Below are 23,981 nucleotides of genomic sequence, written 5' to 3' on the forward strand. Positions count from 1 at the left end.
AAACAAAGCAGATAGGAGGGCAATGCTGGCATTTGCTTGGGATGACATTTCCCACACGCTTACACAGGGGTCCACAGTGACACAGAAGATCCAGAGAAGACCCGTCAGGGCATCCTCATGTGTGCAGAGTTTGCTCACTGGATGCAGGATGGCAGATTCTTGAGAACAAAGGAAAGGTCAGAATTAATTTCTCTCAATTGCTTGTTTAACTTCAATGACATCTTCGGAGCTACTTAGTTCCCAAGGTAACATTTATCTAAATATACCCTTACAGTGGCTTTGAAGATGTCAAATGTTGGCCTTTGTTGGTAGTCCAAGTAATCAAAATACCAATTTCTCAGTTAAGTACCCTGCTGTAGACAGGGTTCAGCATAAGAGTGTTACAGCTCTCACCCACGTGAACACATTTTGTGCTGCCTGCTGGGTCCTTTTGACTTACCCAGCAGAAAAAACCAACATATAACCAAAATGCTTCCCACCCCATGTCACAAGAGAGACCAAAGAGAGGCCTGACAGTATTTCTTTGTAATACTTACCCACCCAGCTACACATAATTTCTGATACACTGACAAAAAGCCAAAGGTCCATCTTAACTGCAGGGTGGGCAAACCATGACAAATATGACAGCATAGAGATAAAAGGTCTCCTCTTTACAGACAGAATAGATACAGCACAGGCACACACTGCTCGAGCTTCCCTGCGAATAGCAGGTAGCTGAGTTGATTAATCATGTGTGGGCATGTTTAATTAACCTATGCACAGAATTTTAGACTGCAAACAAGGAAGAAACTCATACGACTACAGACCTCTGGTCCTTCCAAAGATGGAAATCCAGTTTCCAGAGCAAACCTGTGGCTTTCTCGTTTTCAACCACAAGACAGAGTGCTTCCATAAATCCATAAAGCACTGAGATTCCATAAGGAAAACCACAAAATGCAGTGCAGCCTGTGTTAAAAACCCCCAGTACTTAGAAACAGGATTTGAAGCCTGATACCCCTTTCTCTAATGCAGAAAATATAACAACATGATTTTTAGAAGTAAATTAACCTTGTTAACCCCATGGGTTTTTATTATTTGCACTGTAATAGTTCCTTCCTTTTTCCCACTTCTTTTTCTTAAACCCTGTGGTGTGTACTTGACTTTTTATTTAAGATTTTTAATTGTTACTGTAGAATTTTACATTCTACATTTTCCACCGAAAATGTCTATTCTATTCTTAACAAAGACACATCCATGACACCACATCCTGCCACCCAGTAGATATTTGATAAGCAAGTGCCCCACAAATGCAAGCAGCCAATGCTACAGTTCATTACATGGAATTAGTCAGGAAAGCAGATGTGCTTCAACTCTACTCTTTCCCACCTGGATTTACCCTCTGAAGTCAGTGATTTCTGTACTATATCTGCTATAGAAACCCTTACTTTTTGGGACAAAATTTAGGGCTCCCATTTTAGACTATCTTTAAAAACCAAAAAAATAAATTGAGTCTGTGCAGAAGAGTTTAGTGTAACTTAAAAAGATCCAAACAGCTTTTCCTTTCCCTCTAGTAATTTTATTGAAAGTAGCAAACATTTCATGCCTCTCTTAACAGATTTTGCTGCCTGATGCAGCAAACATGAGAGAAATCCTCATTTTGCACTGACTTGACTCTGACATCAGTATTTTCAATCAGATTTTTACTTCTTTTTGAGCTATTTAAGGTATTTCATATCAATAGTCATAGATTATTTTGAATAAAACTTTGAATAATGAGAACACTGATGATCAGTTCAATTCTTTCCTCTTAGCAGAACTCATCATTCCTCTAAATAGCATTTTCTGAGTCTAAATGTTTTGTGAGTCTGATGATTCAGTAGAGTCTGTAAGATAACTAGTGTAGAAGAAAGTTTGACAGCATATTTAAAAAAAATTTCCACATCTTTTTTTGCCCTTCATTATTGGAGAGTAGGCTGCTCATTTACTAGATGAAGCTATAAAAGTGATTGCTTTAGAGATTGGGAAAAGTAATTTTCTTAGTTGATTCAGGCGACAAAGCATATTACACTTAAAGGAAGACTATAATACTATCAGTAAAAGCATTACTAAAGTTGGATTGTGGCTTGCTTTCTTTACCTAATTATAATTGCATACATTTTTACTATAAAAGACAGCTATTTAAATATAATAGAGAGATTAGTAAACTCACACACTGCTTACCCCACCTCCCTTCAAAGATTCTTTTCTTTATTTGGATTAGCATTATGAAGCACTAGATTTGTTTATACACTTCCTAGATGAAGCATCCAAGAATTCAGGGACATTTTTTCATCTTAACAGATGAGGAATTAGAATCACAACCTTCTATGAATGAACAAGGCTAAATCTCTACTAAAAAATGCAGTGACTATTTATCCCTATCTCTCTTTTTAACTTATCAACATGATTTCATTCTGATATTTATATATTCTAAAACCATCAGTATTGGCAACAGTCACTTCTAAATGTGCCGACTAGCAATAACAACAGTTGTGCAATCATTCCCAAAATGTGGTTCTCTGACATCTGTAGCTCTGCTTTGGGTTCTGTTGGTTTCCTTCCCGTGAAAGAGAAATCTCAATTCTGGAAGGTGAGAAAGCGTACTGCAGGGCAGGCGAAGAGGTGAGGATGGAGTATGCCTCCTCAGAGGGCAGTATTATTTGGTCCTAAACTACTGCTTTTTATTTTTACAATACCTTCATAATAGAATCTATTTTTTTCCTGCACTTTCATTAACTAATTCTCTGAGCAGCCCTAGAGTATTATCTCCAGGCTACCAAAAGCCAAACGCACTAGCTGACCTGGTCATGGCCATACAAGGAAAGCAGAGGCACAGCCAGAACCAACCCAGGTCTGCCAGCGGCGCAGCCATTTCCTTTTACTACTACTTCTCACTTGTTTCTCAGCATCTTTCCCTATGTCTTTCTTTTGATCCTGTCCTATTATCCTGCCAAGTCAGCCTTTGACTTTTCTATTTTTTTTTCAGATCTTTCCTATCTCAATTCCAATTATTTTTCTCTCCTTTCATCTATGTTGTCACAAGCCCACCAAGAACACGCTTCACCTTTTGCCAGCATTCTTTTCTGATCTTTTCCTAAATTAATTACTCGGTTTTCTGTTTCTGCCCTTCTCTTTCATCTGATTCATTCCTCCCTTCTATTTTGTTTTCCCCACTACTTTCCCCCCACGTCATTCTTCCTCCCTCTCCTTTACTCTCTCCCACTTCATCCTCAGTTCCTCATTTCACTCTTGCCCTTGCCCACTCATTGTTTCATTTGTCACATATATTCATTCAGTTATTCATTCACTCCCCCACCCTCCAATTACTTGAAGAACATATTTTATTCTCTAACTACATAAGCAGCATGATATATTCTCCAAGCCTTTAAAAATAAATTTGTGGAAAGGAAAAAATATTTTTTCTTAAGAGTTTTAAGGCTAACCACAGTTTCGGGGTGCCAAGTTTGGTCCTAATTTTATTTCATTTAGCATGTGCTAGAACTCCTGCAGGTATTAACTCATGATTTACAACCCAAAGATAGACAGAGGAGATTGCTGATGGTTGTTGCAGATTGGGACTCTGGGAATTTCTCCGTGCTTTCTTAGTCCAAACAATAACTAAAGCTGAGCTTTTGTTTCTTACCGTGGGTCTAAGGTTCTTAAAAGAAAAAGGCACTTTTACAGTCTCTTCTTTTATAAAAGCAAGCATGTAGAATAGACACTGCAGCTCTGCTGTAGGAGACTGAAGAGTCTCACGCTTGATTTACTATTGTTCTGACCAGCCCATCGGATGCATTTTTGAGGGCTTCAGCATTCTAGTTTGGTCACCGAGATACTTCATACATTAAAATGGAGACATTTTAAACAGACAAATGGACATGCCCCTATGTCAAAAGCAGAAAAATCCACAGAGTGCACTGAGGAAAAATAAAAAGCACATGAGGAAAAATGCTTTGTCTTTGAGGAAATACATAGAGGAAACAAATCAATAGCTTGTCAGTTAGCAGCTCTTTAACACAGACTGACTTTCATCCAAACAGCCTATTTGAAATGTAGAAAGCAAAATAAAAGGAAGCCATGACTCCACATTAGCTGGGTGAAGGACACATGCAATATACAGTCAATAAAAGTGACAGCACACTGAAATCACAGAGCATTTTAGTGTCCCAGAGGGACTAGACCACCAGTATCATCTCATTTCTCCAGTGTAAATATTAGCAACTGTCTGTGAAGGACAGGAATATAGATATATTACTCCCTTGTGATATCTTGAACTGGTGGAGAACCAGGCCTGTAGGACTTCCCTTTCTTCTCCAAACCACACAGGACAGACGGAATTAGCTCAAGGACGCTAAGAGACAGACAGACCAGTTCAGAGCCATCTGGGATGGCAGCAGGGTACAGGACAGGGGCTGTGTAACTCGACTGCTTGCAGCTGCACACTGGGATCCCTATGAAAGTGAGGCCAGAAAGCAGCCTGTGCACATCTAGTCCCAATAATCACACCGTGGACTTGGCGCCAATCCCTTCAAGGCACCCACCCTAAGCTGCAGGAAGAAGTGCTGCCGTTACTTCAGAAGCCCGTCGGAAGTAGCTAGCTGGACGCACACCCAGGAAAGCCTGAGGGATGAGAGTGTGGGGCAGAAAGACAAGAGACAGAAAGGGAAATCAATTAGAGTTGCACTATAAAATGGATGTAAACTGGAAATTATAAGGATTTGAAAGTGAACATGAATGAATATTGATATGAAGTATAGTGAATGCACAGGCAAGCGGGCAACTCCTGCATGGAAACAATGAAAGACCAAACTGAAAGCAGTACTAGACATTAACAGGATCATATGAAGCACAGGAGACAGTTCTGCTTGGGGGGAGGATCAGGTCCTTGGAATAAAGACTGCTGCTGTAGGACCTCTCCCTTGTGTATTACAAAAGACTAAGTGAATGGAGCAAATAAGGCTAGGATTCAGGAGAAAAAGGATAGTCTCCTATTTTAAGTTGCTTGAAACTACCTAGAATATTTGGATCCCACAGCTGATGTTCCACAAAGCCACTCTGCATGAGAGAGGGCAGGGCAGGGCTGGCACACATGTCATTTTCTGAGGACTTAGTTTGAGCTGTTGGGGTCTAATCTTGTTCACAATGACACTGATACATATTAAATGCTACACAGTGCATAAATACTCTTTTAAAAAAACAACCCAAACAAGCAACAGATTGTGTGCACCACAAACTGACATCAAAATAAGTGGCTGTCTTAGCTCTTACCTGTGTCATATTTCTTCATCTATATCATCTGAACTGAGCTATTCCTGCATTTCCTGTGAGCACTATGAACATTTATTCTAGAATATTCATGAAGCACTCATTTCAGTGTTAATATCACAGGAAAAAAAAAGGAAACAAGTTTGTCCTCAGATGAGGTCTTGACCAGTGTTCAGTAAGCAAAAGAAAAGACCACCACAATGAAAATTATAGTGAAATAAAATATTCTACACATGCTTACATGAGCATAAGAATCCCTGTGCATTGAATTTGATAAGGTCCCGTGGGAAGAAGATGTCATATTCAACTAAAGTCTGTATCATAACTGTGAACAGCTCGGTGATACAAAAAGACATGATACAGAGAATATATTTTTACATACCATAAATGATTGCTTCATAGACCAATTAGAGAACGCACAAGCTGAGAAGCTATTCTTGATTTATTTTGAGCAATACATAGTACTGATTCAACCTGCAACTATCAAAAAGCCCCTGTAAGGATGACCACACTGTACTCCAGCTCACTATCTTTGTAACAACATCATCTGCATCCCACAAGCCCATTCTGGTAATGTTTAATTTCAGAAAGATGACCTTCATAACATAAGGATGTATGCAAGAGAAAATCAAAGGCCAAAGAGAAAAATCTTTACTGGTTTCCTGGCAATACTTGAAAACATTTTAATAGAGGCTCAGCATAAATGTATATGATTACCAAAACCAAATACCCCTCTCCCAAGAGATGATGTAAGGACAGTTAAAAGAGAAGCTAAAGAAGAATGTTAGAGATAAAATGGTATCCTTCGATAAGTAGATTTGAGTCCAAGTGAGAAAAGGAAAGAGAGGAAAGGAAAGAGAAAAGTAAAATTAAACTCAGGCAAGCTAAATGTAAAACTATATGAAGTGAATCAAAAAGATTTTGAGGAAATATGGATACTGAAGCTGCAGAACACATTGCTACTGTGCATAGTGTTTTGTGGATGACAAAAATACAAATAGATTCAAAAGCAATTGCACAAATTAAAGGAAAAAATCATCCAAACACCACCACAGATTGCTGAACTCCATGACAAGGCAGTTTCTAACCTACCAATTGCTAAAAGGATATACAGAGTAAGGGGAATATCATCCTTCACTTGTTTCAGTTGTTATACTCCTTCCATAAGCATGTGGTTCTGCTGACCTCAGCAGTGCAGAAGACCGACCTTCAGTTTGTTTCCGTTGTCTTATGGCTGAGAACAGTTGCTCTGTGACCCTTTGCTTAGGAATTGTTATTTTTGATAGCTTGACATTGCAACCATCATAATGTTCTTTTGACATGATTTTGAAGCTTAGTATAGATATTATGTAGTCCTATAACTCTGCTGGTATTTCTCCCATCACTTTATGCAAACATGACTACTGAGATTAAAAGCATCAAGAGCAGGGACCTGTTTTGAGTCACTGAAGTGACTGTCAATTTCTGCACTACCTAATTATTAATATTTGCACACTATATATAGTTAATATTCTGTCCAAAGGAAGGAAAAGATGCTGAATGCACTGTTCTCAAGTGTAAGCATTAGACAGAATCACTCTATAAGGGTGTGCAATAAGCGATGGAAATGATGGAGAGTAATGTAGAGATACCATTCTGGGGACTTTTCTTCCAGTTGAATTACTTTACAACTAGCTTAATGTAATTTACTTTCCACCCATTAGATTGTGTAAAAATTCATAACACACCAAAGTGCTGTAGAAGCCTAAGGTTAATTTGAAATTTGATATAGGAGATTACCAGAAAGATCAGTATTAGCATGATAGTGGCAACTCCTTGTTACAAAGATAAAGCTTGGTAACTAATGCTGTATAAACCAACAAGATTTGGTCACATGGGTTTACTTTATGGTACAATCGTGCTGTATGCAACAACCCAAGGGTAGGCACAGCTGAGTAGCCTTTCCAAAGTGTCCATCACATGAAAACCAAATGGTGTCAGTCAAACAGTGTCAGCTTGGTTTGGACATTTATTAATGCTCTTAGATGCTTTTGACAACTTCTTACATAACTTTGAGTACACAATACTTTAATTGCAGGTTTGAAGCAGAAATGTTATATTGACTGAGCTAAGCAGTGAAGAAGCTAGAAGAATGTAAAAACATGTACACAACTTTAGAGATCCAAGTGTCTGTGTCATGTCACTTCAGATGATGGTCTTCTCAGACCTGCCCAGGTTTGTAGTTGCATTTCAGGCTAAATGACATAAAAAACTTGAACAAGGTGAGAGACCAAAGACTAACCATCACTAGGAAGGCTGAAGCCTGCTCGCAAATAGTAGCAATCAAAAATATACCAAATCATACCAGCAAGACTGCTGTGACTGACCAAGGCACAGTTCTAGGAAGACAATCAGGCTTCAAACATGTGGGAACCACATGAATGGACAAGACAAAATTCACCTACATTAAATTAACCTGCTTTCTTTGGACCCCTATGTAGGACCATTAGCCTTCATCTCTTTTCAAGATGAGATAGTGTTAGTGCTTTCTCGTACAAGAGAAAGCATGGGGTGCCAAAATTTCTGCAAAGGCAGCACAGCTACCTAACAAATGTTTTCTGAGCTCAGATGGCCCTGGCAGCTCTTACCAGCTCTTCCAGTAACTGTAGGTAGGAACTTGCATGCTATCCATATGTTTTAAAAATGTCACAACTAATTTCTGCTAATGCCATCCGTTGTTGGTTCCTCTGTACTAAAAAGTGTCAGTGACTCAAACCAACTACTGCCATACAGGAAGAATCCATTCCAGCATGTAAACTGTCAACCAAGATTCGGAGATGATCCTTGTGGTATGAACCTGCTATGTTGGACCTGACTAGTTACTACCAGACAAAGCAATTTGGCCGTTCACAAGATGGCTGGATTACCAACACTCATAAGTTCTGCTGGAGCTTCTGAAATACAAAAGCGCCCATTTCTGCCAAATCCATGAATACACATGCATTAGTAACAGACTCAAGTGCAAGGACATTTGCAAACTGAAATTATGTACTAAAGTACTGATCAATCTACCATGAAATACTTTTTCAATTACAAATTTTGAAGCAGAAGAATTATGATATTGTTTCTACTACACACCTAGCATCTTAAAAGTGCCTTACAGTACATCTAGCCTTAATTCATCAAGCAAAATGTAATATTATTTACCTATGGGTCTTTGAAACAATGGCTACAGATATTGGAAAGCATGTAACTATATTTTACGATGCAAAAGTACACATTACCAATGGGAGGGTACTGTCCCTGGGAACACAGCCATTCCTCTCAGCAAAGGTATTCATTTCTAAGTAAAGTCTACAGACACAGACACTGTAGAGCTTAGAATTAGAATTTATTGCTTGCATATCTAGCTCTGGTGGGCACAGTGTTTTTGGCTTAAGTGAACCTTCCTCCCTCTCCCTCTTTGCAAAACAAGCCAGTACAACCCAAGGCCCTGGTTGCCTTCAGAATTTAAATTACAGTGAGGTTTTTGTTGTTGTTGTTGTTTTCTCTATTGGTTGTGGATGCAACAGCCTCATACTGCCAATTCTCTCATGCTAGGGAACTCTGTAAGGCAGGCCATGCCTAAGTCTTCTTAAAGTTGGTAGGCTTCAGACTCATAATAGAAAATAAGCTGTTTCACATTGTGATCTATTACGGTGCCTAATTTGGGGATATTTGTGTGTCCAGTGGAAGTTTTATTCCCAGATTAGGCATCTAGTTTCCTATAGAACCTATAATAAAAACTGGACTACCAGCAGCCTTTTTTTTTTTTGAGCTAAAAGACATCTAAACTAGGTAGCAGGCAATGCCAATGGAAGATATGTTGTTTACCTCATCCCCTCATTTGGAATTGCACAGAATGATCGATTCCCCAATGAAGTTTCAAAATCCTGTCCTACAGTCAGAAGCTTAAAATAATTCTTTCACAAATAAGGGCAAGACATTTCTTTAAAAATATATCTGGTGGCAGTAGAAGGAGCAGAAGCAGAGCAGGGAGTGGAAGCCAGGTTTCTTCCATCCCAAATGAATGTGTGACTACTACAGAGTCATCTTTAAATGCAGACAGAGATCAGAAGATTTTCTGCACTGTTAGAGCTTGAACAGGAGGGACCAAGGGAGCGCCACTACACAATACCCTCTGCACTTCCCAATCCTTTGTGATTGCAAACTCTGTTTTATGAAAGTTTAAGATTTTCAATACTAGCTTAAAAAATTTGCTTTGTCAGGTGCCTGGTATGGTAGACAGCTCTTCTTCAAGTTGACAATTTAGAAACCCTGAGACAGAGCAGGATTTTTAACCTAATCTTCTGCAACTCAGGCAGATGTTCTGTGTCAAAGAGATTCTGTGTATCTATATGTGTGTCTAAGACGTAACAAAAATGCTACCCACCTGCTCTTTTCAGCCACATTTCATAAGGTTGGACATGGCTTATCTTACATTGCAGGATCTAGCTACCTAACTGAAACAAGTGAGAAACATTGGGATTTAGACATAAAACCAATGCTGAACATTTCCTTGCTATCAAGACATTAGTTGATGTGTGCACACTTAGCAACATAAACTGAGGTAAGAGAGTTTAGGTGCCTAAACAGAAAGATGTTTACCCAAAAACCAACCAAGCAGGAGTTTCTGTGTGTTAGTGTTGCCTATATGTTAGGTAGATAGTCAAATGCTTGAATCTCTGATGCAAAACTGGTACCTGCTTCTTTCTTTTAAGATGGGATGCAACTAGTTTTGGAAATTCTGCTCGGTATTTCTCATTATGTAGAACTCTATCAAAGTTATTATGCAGGTTCTAAGAGGTAAAGAACATATAGAGATCTTTCATCTTGGAATTGGCTTTAAGATTGCTTGTCACAGGCTGAAAGTTGTTGAGATAATATCAGGAAACACTCTCCAGCAGCAACTAATAAAATTCAAACCAAAGCATGCATCTACTCTGTTGTGGGTACGCAAGGAATATAAAATAGTAATAAAAAAGGAACAAGGCCTGATTAATAATAAATCAAAATATAAAAAAGAATTTAAAATCAGATGTCAAAGGCTTTGCCAGTACAATTTTCATTGGCTGCCTTTTGAATGCTCTCAGATTTTAGGCTATGGCTTAGGCAGAATTTTAGAAAAATGCCAACATTTAAAATCTGAAAGGAATGGAAGAAGGGATTTCTCCCCCTCTGTTCTCATCTGCCTTTGTTTAACTCTATGAAACTCAGATCCAAATTACTTGCTTCCTTCAGGAGGACTCACCCATAGTCCACTGGTCCTCTCAAAGTATCCTGCTTACTTGTTCCTGAAAAGTCATAGGGAAAAATTAGTCTATTTTTGGTACTGCTGAATTTTAAAAGAGCTGGAACCTATCCCATCTTCAACACCCTTCCTTCTCACACAGTCTTGGAGAATCCAGCCTAGGAAAGACTGATCAAGAAAGCAATGGAGCTACAACTCCATTCAATACCTTACATAAAACCATCAACTAAACTTCAGCTCTCAAGCGCACTCTTTACACTCCTATGGAGCATGCATCAGATAATATTATTTTTATGGTACATTGTGCAAAAACTGGCCATCTGGACAGGCAGAAATCTCTTCAAGACCCAGCTTCAGGATTCCAGCTTCCCATTGTATGAATGGAGTGTATTTTCTTTTTAGTCTTTGCAGTGTTTTTACATTGATTCTCAACATTATCTTAATGTGAAGAGGAATTAAAGGCTTACTTAGAATCACAGAATCATATAAAGCCCAGGTTAGAAGGGTCCTCAGAAGATCATCTGGCCCAATCTTTCATGGGAAAGGGAGCCTATATGAAGTTATCTAGCATCCTGTCCAGTCACATCTTGAAAACCTCCAGCAACAGGGACTCTACCACATCCCTGGAGAGGTTGCTCCAGTGAATGATTGTTCTCACTGTAAAACAATTCTTTCTTATGTTGAGATGAATGTAAATACATAAGTTTATGTTCTCCTTCTAAATCATTATGGAACTATTAAAACCAGCTATAAAAACCAATCTAGACCTTTCCCATGCACCAGAGCCAAATACTTATGAGGCCACTCCTCACAGGGGCTTGTCTACTTTCTTAAAATTGCCAGTGATAGCTCTTTCATAATCTGCTCACAGCCCACTGTCCCCGTATTTGGAACATTCTCTCTAATACTGAAACCAAATATTCCAGGCTGAATGTAAATCAATGTCATCATGGTTTTACCCTACCAACAGCTTTCACAAAAACCCAAGTCCCTTACAACCCAAACATCTTTTAGTCCCAGAGAAACTTATCAGGAAATGCCCTCTCTTACTCCTATAGCTTTATCTTTTCCAGAGAAAAGTTTTAGTTTCTTGCAAATGGTGACCTCCACATTCCTAGGGTTTGCAGTACACAAAGGCTCTAGGTTAAAAAAAGTGCTTAACTCATAGCTTGTTTCATAAGGAGAAACTGGACTGATGTTCCCAAGCGATCTCCACCTTTTCTATGACATAACACAAGTTTTTCAGTCCTTCTATAATATGTTAAAAATATGGCATCTTCTTCCCATTCCCCCACAACTAGACAGGGAAAGGGAACATGATTGCAGCCAAAGGCAAGAAGAACTCATGTACCACAAGCATCGCAGCTCTAAAACTATGCAGCACCTTAAGTGTGCCAACAGAAGCAGACAGAATATGGGACTAAACACATTTCATCTGATATATAAGTCGTATTCACTATTGGTGTCCATCATGCAACAATTTCATTAAAACAAAAGTACAGGAAAAACCAAACCCACTAAAAGTCCCTAGGCATTACATGTACTCTGAGCTTTCTGGTGCCATGGCAGATTAAGCCTATCTAAACCAGGTTCCAGTGGTCCTATCTCCCTTGCCAACCCCAGCTACATGTTTCCTATCTCTGTGTTGTACGCAGCATTTATGCCTGTGAGATCATACACTGAGTAATGCAGAAATCTAATGCAAATGACAATTAAGCCAGGCAAAAAAAAGCAGTCTGTAGCCAAATCAGCCCCCTGAACTGTCTTACCTCATGATCACTGGTGCAAGGAAGAAGGCAGGGACAACATATGGTGGGGAGGGCAAAGAGGAGGCTGGGATCACGCAGCTGCCCAGATATAAACTGATTTAATTTGTCATGGAATGGTATCTGCTAGTGTTTGCAAACTAAATCGCACAAATAAAAGCACAAAAAGCTTCTACAGCTCCACTTTCTACTCATTTCTTTGTCTCCCTGCAATAATATAACTTTTTACTTTCTCTGTTGTGGTTGTATCTGATTGAGAGAGAATGTAGTCCTGGGCAAATGTGCACAAACTGCTCAGTGAGTAACAGCTGCACATGTGATCTAGTGATTAGATCCTGCCCTAGCACAAAGACTTTCTATTATTCTCCAATTTCATTGCTAAGATTCAATAGCTATTAGTTGAGTTAGCTGATTTTTTTTTTTTAAACCACATTGTGACATGGACAGACTCCTCTTTTCATATCTGCCTCAGCCAGCAATGACAAAACAAAAAACATTCCTTGCAAATACATGAAAAATGATTCGTGAAAAGGGAGTATTTGGAAAAAGGCAAATAGAAAAGGAAAGAAGCAATGCAAATTGAAGAAAGGAAATCCATTGGCATGTCTTAAAAAGCATTAACACTGTCAGCTAAAATAAGATTGTAATTAGTAAGGGATTTAGATTCTGTACACATAAGAAATGATACAACAACCTGCTAATTGGAGACAATACTATTCAAATGTTACTGAGGAACAAAGACTGGTACATAATTATGTGCAAGGAGTGGGAGGGTTACAAGAAATGTTTCAATCTAGTCGACTGAACCACAGCTGAGAAAAGGCTAAAACAATAACCTTGAAAACAAGCATTAATAACCTACTGTCACAGCACAAGGAGGATAAAGAAGAACATGTTTGTTTACACAGTGAGCCAAATTTTGCCTATGGGCAGACCTACCTTTCACAAGAGAATCATATACATATGTGCATAGTATTTGTATACATATGTGAAAGAGAAATATAGCTTTAACATTAGCTACAGAGAAGCAAGACTTCACACCCTAGGACTGCATATTACAAAAGGTCCTATAAAAATAACATCATAGTTTATGGCTTGTTTAGTAATAATTTTGACAACATGAGCTGGGAGAACTTATATGTGGCTGATTTTTTTAAATTACAAATACCCATTTTTTTAATTGCGAGTATAGAAAACAAATGCTCAGATATGGCTTCTGATGCCTGTGCTGCCATTAATAATTGCTAGTTGTCCCTGAGAGACAGAAACAGCAAGCAACCTCACCTAACAGTGATGTTGTAAAAAGAAATTCATTAATACTGTATTTGCAGAGCACTCAGATACCACAGTGAGAAGCAGCATGGAAAAGCCTATGAGGAAATTAATCATTCTGCATTCAGTGCAGGATCTGGCAGATGTGCAATAAAGCAAGCCGGGAGACATACATTAAATATGAAGATAAAAAAAGATTCTAGCCATTAGCAGCAGAAATAATATCCCCTGAATGAGCATCATCTGCCTTAGGCATCAAATGTTTGACGTATTCTCATTCAATAGAAGGGAAAAACTTCTGATTAATGTGGTAAGATTATAGCAGGTACCAGCCAGGTATTCTATACAAAATACAGAATCTGATAATGTAATTAAAGTCTATCATAAATATATGTTCTGGGACTAGTATTTCTTCATTTCCACACGCTCTAATTTTGCAACTAAACAACACTCACAAAGTTCAGCAATTATTAGCAAATGTACATTATCTCAGAGCTCAGAGGCTTCTGTCACCACAGCTCTAGGTGTGTTATGTGTTAGCACAGTAAATCAATCCATCCTTCATGCTGCAGCTGCTAGACTGCTTCTGTAATCAAGCTACCCTGTTTTACAGCTAGCTCAAGAGAGGCAGGATAGCAAAGACATGACAAAAAAAGGCTTAACAGTGGTAACAAACCTGCAGGTTCACAGCTAGCTCAGATATCTCTACCAGCATTGCAACTTAAATTACTAATTTTATTTTACTCTACATCAGTTCAGTTCTGCTCTCCTGTCCACATAAGTTATGCTTTCTCTTACCCCATCAGCTCAAATCTGAAGTCAGATTTCAACTTTCTCCTCTGTTAATCAGTAGGGACGGCTGCTGGAGAGGAAGGATGTGTAGGGAGGACTCTAGGATGCACCCTGGGTTGGAAAAGGTCTATCAAAGCTGCTTTCTTACAGTACTTCAGAAATGGGGAGAAGAGGCAAGGGGGCTCCATGCATGCCTGTCTAGAAAAATGAAAGATGTGCTAGAATAATCTGGCAGAAGTAGTCTCAACATCTGTGCTGAGATGCAGCAGTGCTGTAACATATGATGGTTCCTAGTACAAAAAAACCCCACTGAATGGGACAATATGGATGACCAAGTATAGTTCTTCAAGCAACCACATATAAACCCATGCCACTGTGTTGAAGCTAAGACTTTTACCTGGACTACTTTAAGTCAGAAAGGGCACACTACCTGAAGATGCAGCATGAGGTAGATAACCATGGGCTGAGGAACTGCAGCATCCTTAAGGGTTCCCGGGCAGTATATGAACAGATACATCCTGGGACTGACACCCAAATTATCCCTCACACTGACCCCAGGAACCAGCCCACACCACCTGTGGGCACAGCTCAGGGGTTCTGATCACCCAGTCTGCTGAAAAGAAAAGCAAGGCTCTTCAGCCTTCTCTGTGCAATAGCAACTGTCTCTCACGTTTAGTAGGACAGCCCACTACCTGGAGACAGTCTGACTCTTGCATACAATCTGCCTTGGAAAGAAGAGGCTAGCCTATGCTTACCTAGCAAGGTGAAGGCAGGCTCAGGAATGCACGAAACTCCCAGAGCCCCACAGGCTACGTATGTGCTTTCTCTCCATGCTACTGCCCATGGCTCAGGCTCCAAGCACACTTGCTGCTTAGGAACAATCAGCTCAGTTCATTAGCTGGTGAACCACAGCATAGTGCTTGGGCCCTCCTCTGCCTAATTCAGACGGACACCACAAGTGGGAGTTTGGGTCTGTTCAGCCCAATGTATTCTGGTTCTCCATCTTGAGAAGCTTCAAAATTCAGCTGAGCTATTCATATATTTACTTCTTGCTTTCCCATGAGAGGAACTTTTCTATTAAAAAAGGTGCACGGCATACTTTCTAAGACAAACCTGACCAGTTGCAGGGGAAAAAAAAAGTAGTTATCTGCATGAATATGTGTGTCCAAATGATGATGCAAAGTTCCCTTTCAAGGATCAGTTCTGACTGATTTCTGAGGATGCAGGAGGCCAGTGCCTCATGAGCAGAGAGATCAATAATTTCAGTAGACAGCTCTTCCAGGATAGCATAGCAAAGCTTATGTTTGTCTTCAGCTAAGACAGTGATAGTAGGTAACAGTATTTTTTTTCTCCAGCAGACATGAAAAAGGCTAATATAGACACGTTTTCCATTTACTGTGTTACTAATATTATTGAACTAATGGAAATTAGGGTAGTCTTTTTTTTTTTAAGCTAGCCTACCAGTTAGCTTCTATTTGACACAAGGACATACCATGAATCTGCTGTTCCTACAAGGTCTGCTCATTTCAACATAAAATTAAGACAACTAAATCTGATTGAATGTTAAAACAAACTTATCTCTTTTCAGGAATGCAGAACCAAATAAAGATTTACCTAGCTTTCCTGGAGATAAAAACCAAACAACAAACCTAAATGCAGGTGAAAGACTTGCAACAGAGCTGGCAATTGCCACGTCATAGTCAAGACATTCTAACAAAAATATCAGAATTTGTAGAAATAAGCAAACCAAAACATGGAATGAGAAAAAAAGAACATTCATAGTGAGAAAATAAAAAAGTTATAATATTGACCTTTGAAAAAGGCCAACAGTACACAATAATATCTACAATTACAGGGTTCAAAGACAATGACAGCAAAACTTGCAAGAATTACTATATAAAAGGGACTTTCTCCAATTCTTTGTAGCTCAGAGCACTCAAATATATTGATCACTCAATTTGAATACTCTAAAATTTCCTGTCTTAGAAATCTGAACAAGGCATAAGGGAAACTGAAGCTAGTAAAATTGTAAAAGCCTGTGTTCTGTTTGTTTGTTCAAAAAGCTCACAGGTCTGATTAATTCCCACATAAACTGAAGGAAGTGTTAATGACAAACATCGCTCCCTTTTCCAGTTAAAATTTTTGCTCATCTTTTTTGAAAGAGGATAGTTTTTGATATTGGGTATTCTCAACAAATTATTGCTAAAATATCTATTGCCAGGTACATCATTATAAACGTACAGGCCCTACCTCTCATCTCCTCTGACTGGTGGGAAATTGGGACACTAGAATCACAGGGAAAAGAAATGACTTTTTCAAAGACAGTTTCACTAACATTGATATTAAAATACCTATTTATTTTCCAACACATCAGAAAAAGATAGTTCCTTACTTCACAGATACCAGACAAAGCTGCTGTATTCTTACTGGTTATCAAAGGACCAGTATCACTTTTGGTTACGTAACAGAAATAATCAAAGCCCTGGAATAGGCAGTGTCATGAAATGACAAGTCTCTGTAGTTATTACATTTAAATAACATGTCAGTCTTGATCAAAAGATGATCTCTTTAAAGAAGCAGACTTCCATTAGTAATTTCCTTTTACTTGCCCAGACAGTAGATTACAAGGAATTTAAATAAATAAAGATTGATTTTTGTGGGGAAAGGGTGTTCTTTATTCTTTACCATAAACAGACATGTTATGTTAGAGTGCCGCTACACATAGCAACTGCTTTGCTTAATTCATTTTTTAGAATTCCCTTTGTGATCCATATAGTAATCTGTGTCAAAAATGATCACCATCAAAATATATAGGTTCTTTTTGCCCTTTGAAGAATGTATCCTACCCTTAAAATAATACTTTTATCAGATTACAGAGATAATCAGCGTATTATTATTCAGGAGAAGTGTGTGTGAAATTGTTAGAACTCCTAAGAGATTCTAATTTCTTTCAGCATTTCTTAAACTCTCTTTGCTATTTTTCCACATGGTTTTACATAAAGCAAGTTTAGCCATGTAGTGCCAGTGTGTAATCCCTCTTTGGATAGGGATTTTCAGCCTCAAAACAACGACTAGGAAAGCAGGCACCTAAGAAATACAGGTAGCACAGAAAACCTTGTCACTTGGCTAAATCTGACCGATGGTCTATTTTCCAGTGCTTCAGAATCATCAGTACCATAAACATGTCGTTTTATTAATTTATTTTGCCACTGGTGAAAAGAGGAAACTATCTTGTCCCACAAGGTATGACAGCAGTCTCTCAGGTTACGTTGCCTACCATTAGAATGGCTATAATGAGTTTAAACATCTATCTAATCACTGCACCACCTTTTTGACCACCTGCAAACTGCAAACATCTACTCCAACTACAGTAACAGTTCCAGATTTTTGATAACTATGAACCAGAGAAAGCTGAAGGATTATAGGGTAACAGTGCTAAACCAATAGTGTGCATTTTAAAATGCAGACTCAGATGATGTATAAGTAAAAGGAGCATTACGTAGCAGTCAATGGCATTACAACATAAAGACCTTGGTCTTACCCTTTGTTTTCAAGTCGTTTAATACCTTTGATTCCACGGGCAATATATCACTCACTAGTTTTATCTCAATATTTCGGGATGCCAGTTCAAGCAATTTTTCAAAAAGACGCTGGCCCTGGGAAGAACATTAAAGGAAAGCAGAAGATGTAAGACACAGAACTGTTCAAACAGCATATCGACAAATTAAAGACACATGTTAAAACAGTAACATATTGCACAACTGCTGAGTAAATATGTTCCTAGATATGGTTAAATCTATGCTAAAGGTTAGTAACTCAGCTTTTTCTTGGAGAAATACTGTTTTGAAGGCCAAACTTGCTTCTTCTTTTTCCCAGGCTGTGTAATACTATTGATGACAGGTGACACACAGAGAATGAAGTGTCCAGTTTTTGTTATGCTGTATAAACATATTTTTACATTAACTTTCTTCTAAATAATTACGTTCTGTTAAATCAGGATAAAAAGTGCAAGGAAAAGAGTTAATTACACTTATTCTGTATTGAATGATTTTTTGTAAGTGGTTCTAACCATAGTACAATACCTTTTCAAGAGGTCACATGCTCATCTTTAGATGAGCTATACCAGGAAGGAAAACAAGAATGCTATTCCTTTTTACACTGTTATAACTTTACTATTTAAGCCCTATTTCTAACACAGAACAAAAAAAGGGAATCTCATACTGAACTAGATATTTGTTAAAACAGAAATCAAGATTTTTTTTCACATGAAAAATAAAATTTTAAATCACCGCATTTTTCCACATCCAAGAAGCAAAGAAAAAGTAAACCTTCTGATTGCATAGTAAATGTTTAATTTTTAGATTCAATATTTTAACTTAAAGAAAAATGCTTAGTTAGGAGCATCTAACTACACAATGTCAAGAATAAAACATCCAACGTACCACTACTGTGCTGTGTTACTACATCCACAGTTAGAGCCGGTTTCCTTACTGCCATTCTAGCTTACTACAGCAGACACCGGTTACAATTAGTAGTCAAATACACAAAAACTTTGGGTTTAATCAGCTAAGAAACTGCCCACCCTACCTACACAGCTCACTTTAGATTCAATATAATGTTGACCCCAAGGTAAAGCTAAAACAAAAAAGCAACAGTCATATCAACTTTCAAACAAAGAGGTGGAAGCTGAAGCTTTCCGCAGAGCAATGTTAGACAATTCTCTATAGGAACTGTTACTCTAAAAATCTTAAAAGGATCTTTCTATTCTACAAAAACAGCCAATGCAAAAAGCAGTCTGGGGTGACGCAATCTGCCATAGCATGGACTATCCAAACATAGACAGAAGCCCTCCTCCCACATCGCACCCAGAAGCGGCAGACAGCGGAGAGCTACCCTTTGCCCTGTAACTGCCTTGCACAGATTGACACTTTCAGCCTTCCTGGGAATTAAGCATTAAGCAGTCACAGAAAGTAGCTCTTCACCGTGTCTACAGTACAGACCTATTTTAAATATTCACTTATTTTGCATATATGTGGCAAAATAAGAATACCCACCCTCCTAAAAAATAGCTTTCTCAAAATTACCGAGCAGCCAGAGGCTGCAATGGAAGCACAGAACTACTGTTTGTTTTACTTCTGTAATATATACCTGCTCACTTGCTCAAATCCACAGCATAGCTCCCTGCTCATTCTAGGGCTCACAGAACTTAGTAGCCAACAAGATACTGCCATAATGAAAGCATCAGACAATAGCTAACAGAACAGGAAAACAAAAACATGCTTTGCATGAAGCTCCAAATGCTTCTTATACTCAGATTCAGCATTTCTTGAGGTGACTAGGTGGTCCCATATGTAAGAAATAACACCCATGATTTAACACACACATGCAGAAGCCCTCACTGAGTTGCTGTGCAAGTCAAGGAGTGTCTTTCCCTCACAGTCGTTATGAAGCTAAAAGGATCCTTAATTCTCACATCAGTGGTTCTGTTGGTTTTTTTTAAGGAGAAGGGGGCAGATGTTACCAGAGGTAAGAATTAGTGAGGTAATAGCGTGTGAGGGGATGGATGCTGCATACAGAGTTATGCAGGAGTTCCATCGTGATCTTGGGGGAGCAGAGGGGCACTGACCAGTATTCCTGGGTGCCCTGGTCCTCCCAGGCAGGTCTCTCCCACAACTGCTGCAGACTAGCATTACTAGACTCCAGCCGAATCTAGGACCCACAATCACTGTGCTGTTGTCTGCCGAGTTCCCAGCCCACGCCCTGCCCCGTCCCCCAGCTCCCCTGGTGTGACAGGCTCCTGACGTGCCAGAGCTTAGGCAGCTGTTGGCCCCACTTTTTCTGGGTTCACCAACTGGAGACACCACCAGTTTTGAGTTTCATTAGTTTTATCTCTGCAAAAAGTGAGCAGGGAAAATTAAGGACTAAAAGACTTGCATGACACAAATTAATTAAATATGTATTTTATATATAAACGTAGAAACTGCTATTCAGGAAGGTTCTATGTGTTGATTTAATTTACTAGGTAGAAAGATAGACAAACACATTGTTTTTGTTTGGGTTATCTGTAAAAACTGATTTTGACTAGAACATGGTAGAAAGCTGTAGCGTACAAAAATAAACATGGAAAAAGCATTATAAATTTGATGGAAAGTGATTTGCATTGTCAATATGAATTAATGCATTAACTATTCTACTAAAGAAATGCTTAGAAAGTTAACATCTAAAGCTGATAAAATAATTTGTTTCAAGGGATCGTTCTTTACATTTTTTTCCCCAAGGTAATTATTTTTGGACATTATTGCTACTTCATTTCTACCTGCACAAGATTTTTCTTACATATGATTTACAAAAGCTTTGATAAACAAGCCTGGACTTTCTGTATTAATTTTAGTTTGGACAAAAAAGAACATGGCAGCATTTCCTGAGTTTTACCTGATCTTAGTGTGCCCTGATGTGACCAAGACAGCATCTTTGAGGGACCACCTGGCTGTCTCTTACAGGCCATGCTGCCAGCTGAACAGCCCATCCTATGGGTGAACAGATCATTTGGATTGCGGCCCTGCATTCCACTGAAGACATCTTCTCTGAAAATACATCTCTTTTCCCATCAGGGACACCACAAGCTGTGCATTTATAATATCCTTTTTTGTCCAATTATGGTGAAACCTTAAACTGATCAAACAGTTAAAGCATCTTTAAGTGGTGACGGTTAAGACTAGGAGTGCGCTCACCACAAATATTTGTGTTTATACAGGTATACATAAAACACAACTCGGTGCCAGAACTGGAAAGAATTCCCTCCGTCTCATCTCTTGCTGCATCATCCCACAGCAGGCATTCATACGCTCACCAAGGCTTAGTCTAGACACTCTAAACAACTATGAAAAATTCACAACTTATTTTTAAAAAACTGTACGTACGATAGTAAAGTAGGGTACTAGAAATTCTTCCTTCATTGTTAAAGAGTCTGGCCTTCTTCCCCATTAATATTAATTTGAAACACAGTTTCTATATTTTCTGACATGTTTACTTGCAATTTTACTGTTTTGTTCTATGAAAAGGAAGAAGACAGGACAGAAGGTCTGAAGAGTTTTGTCATTGCTGTCAGCACATTTGAAACGCTTCTGTTGAATACAAACCCTCATGCTGTCATTCAGACCACTTTCCCTTTGCGAGACAATACCAGGCTGCTGCGTGACTACGTGACAGTGATCAGAATCATTTCTATATATACTCAGCTTGCGAGGACTGAGAAACAGTAGCAGCCAAGTGCTATGAAACTGCAGTGTGCTACCTTATACCAGATCTGCATTTTAACAAACAATACCACTAGAAATCTGCCTATCCTGATAAAACACTCTTACACTTTTCACTGGGCTGTTTCAAAAAACCTACTGAAAGTGACAAAATATGATGTAAAAAGTATGTATCACATGAACAAACTGACATTCTCATGGTAGCTTTAAACTACCATACATCTGAAACATCAAAACCAACTGTACCTGTCACAGCCACCTGGTGAATTTAAAAAAGAAAAGTTACCATTACCAAAAGGCCCTGAAATTGCCCCCAAAGCAATTTCTTAGCAGTCGCTAGGCAGACTGATTCTAGCATGGCTGATTTCCCTTGCCTGCTGTTGTCTTTATCAGCACACATTCCTCATTAAAAATAAAATAGGGGAGATATGAACACAAAAATGCTGTATTTATTGAAGTACTCTAAAATTGACTTATTGTGCTCTTCAGTCACTTAGATTCCTACAGTTTAGACAATGCTTAGCTTTTTCTTTCCACAGAAATAAAACTGGTTACTTCCAGAATTTTCTTCTGGGTTTATTCTATATAATTCTACTAATATTTTTAAAAGTTGTCCTATGATCAAGCATTTGGGTATATCTATAAAACATCACTAAAAGTCATAGCATGCTGGCAGAAACCAATAGAGCAAATAAATCAAGAAACCCTGAATTTAACTTCTGCCATTTAATGCAGAACAGAGAAACTCAAATGTGCTCCTCAAATTCTTCTAGCAAAACAGCTAACGAAAAGGGAGGGAATGTCAATTTTTGGAATTTCAGTCAGAGTTTAAAAAATGCTTTCACTTTAAAAACTCTCTTTTTTAATTTCTTTTCTATGTCTCAGTCTGTACGAGCTGCATCAGGGAAGTGCCACCACCTGAAAAGAAGAGATGTTTGTGTAAAGATGTGCTTACAGAAAAGAAAATACACTGCAATCTCTATAGCTGATTGTAGCTGATTTGTGATGTAACTCTGGCAATACCAATAAACCATGATGGCGTTAATTCTTATTTGTTAAACTGAAAATGAAATTTGTGAGGAAGGACTTGCTGGAACTATAAAAGGTCACTGTAAATTAAAGTTTCTAAACATGAGATGAGCCAGAGGAAATGAATTGTGAAAATCATGAAATTGGCATGATTTTATGTTCACGTCTCCCTTCACTGCAAATGAATTAAAAGCTATCCTCAAAAATTGTTTCCACTGTCCTCTGCTATCTCTAAGCATCAGATTGCCACAGGAGAAGTCACACATTCACATTCCGCAAAAAGCTCAAAGCCTCTGTGTGACAACCATCCTGTGATCTTGAAAACGCACGCAGATGACATCACTAAGTCGCTGTCCTGGTTTCAGCTGAGATTGAGTTAATTTTCTTTATAGTGGCTGGTATGGGGCTATGTTTGGGATTTGTGCTGAAAACAGTGTTGATAATACAGAGATGTTTTAGTTGTTGCTGCACTAGCCAAGGACTTTTCAGCTTCCCGTGCTCTGCCAGGTGCAGAAGAAGCTGGGAGGGGACACAGCCAGGAGAGTTGATCCAAACTGACCAAAGGGCTATTCCCTACCACATGACACCATGCTCAGTATATAAAGCTGGGGAAGAAGAAGGAAGGGGGGGACGTTCAGAGTGATGGCGTTTGTCTTCCCAAGTAACCACTATGCGTGACGGAGCCCTGCTTTCCTGGAGATGGCTGAACACCTGCCTGCCCATGGGAAGTAGTGAATGAATTCCTTGCTTTGCTTTGCTTGCGTGCGCAGCTTTTGCTTTACTTATTAAACTGTCTTTATCTCAACCCATGAGTTTTCTTACTTTTGCTCTTCCGATTCTCTCCCCCATCCCACTGGGGGGGAGTGAGCGAGCGGCTGTCTGGTGCTTAGTTGCTGGCTGGGGCTAAACCACGACAGTTGCCGAAATGCATGGTTTTCTTCTGAATGAGAAAAGCAAGTGTAGAAAGCTTACTCAGTATTTTGCCAAAAAAATATTTGGTTACTTGACCACCTAAGCTGTGGAAGCACACACAACATTATAGCATCATGCATTTGCATTTGAAGACTCCAATTTACCATGACTCATGAACTCAGATGGCTGAGCACAGTGGTCGTGACCTGGACAGCTCAGTCAGCAATGAGCAATGGCTGTTTATTTAGATTTCTAACAACAAAACATGGACAGGCAACTGTCAAGAACACTAGGTAACATACCCACAAACAAAAATGAAGAAAAATACAGCAGGAAATTCTGCAATTTTATATACGCACATGCATACATACATATATGTATCTATGTCCAATATACATTTGG

At 38.8% G+C, this 23,981-nt stretch overlaps 1 protein-coding gene across 5 annotated transcripts in view; it reads right to left on the reverse strand.

The window, feature by feature from the left end:
• Positions 1-23,981, reverse strand: part of PLD5 (phospholipase D family member 5) — a 189,133-nt gene that overhangs the window by 45,564 nt on the left and 119,588 nt on the right. For 4 of the 5 annotated variants that reach the window (XM_072856464.1, XM_072856462.1, XM_072856463.1 and 1 more), the window contains one exon: positions 17,924-18,038. In XM_072856464.1, coding sequence (XP_072712565.1) covers positions 17,924-18,038 — 115 coding nt within the window. Of the gene's footprint in view, positions 1-17,923; positions 18,043-23,981 lie in introns of those variants that run through there. The other variant, XM_072856466.1, reaches the window with a different exon arrangement.

Source organism: Ciconia boyciana, chromosome 3, assembly GCF_034638445.1.
Source record: "Ciconia boyciana chromosome 3, ASM3463844v1, whole genome shotgun sequence".
NCBI lineage: Eukaryota > Metazoa > Chordata > Aves > Ciconiiformes > Ciconiidae > Ciconia > Ciconia boyciana.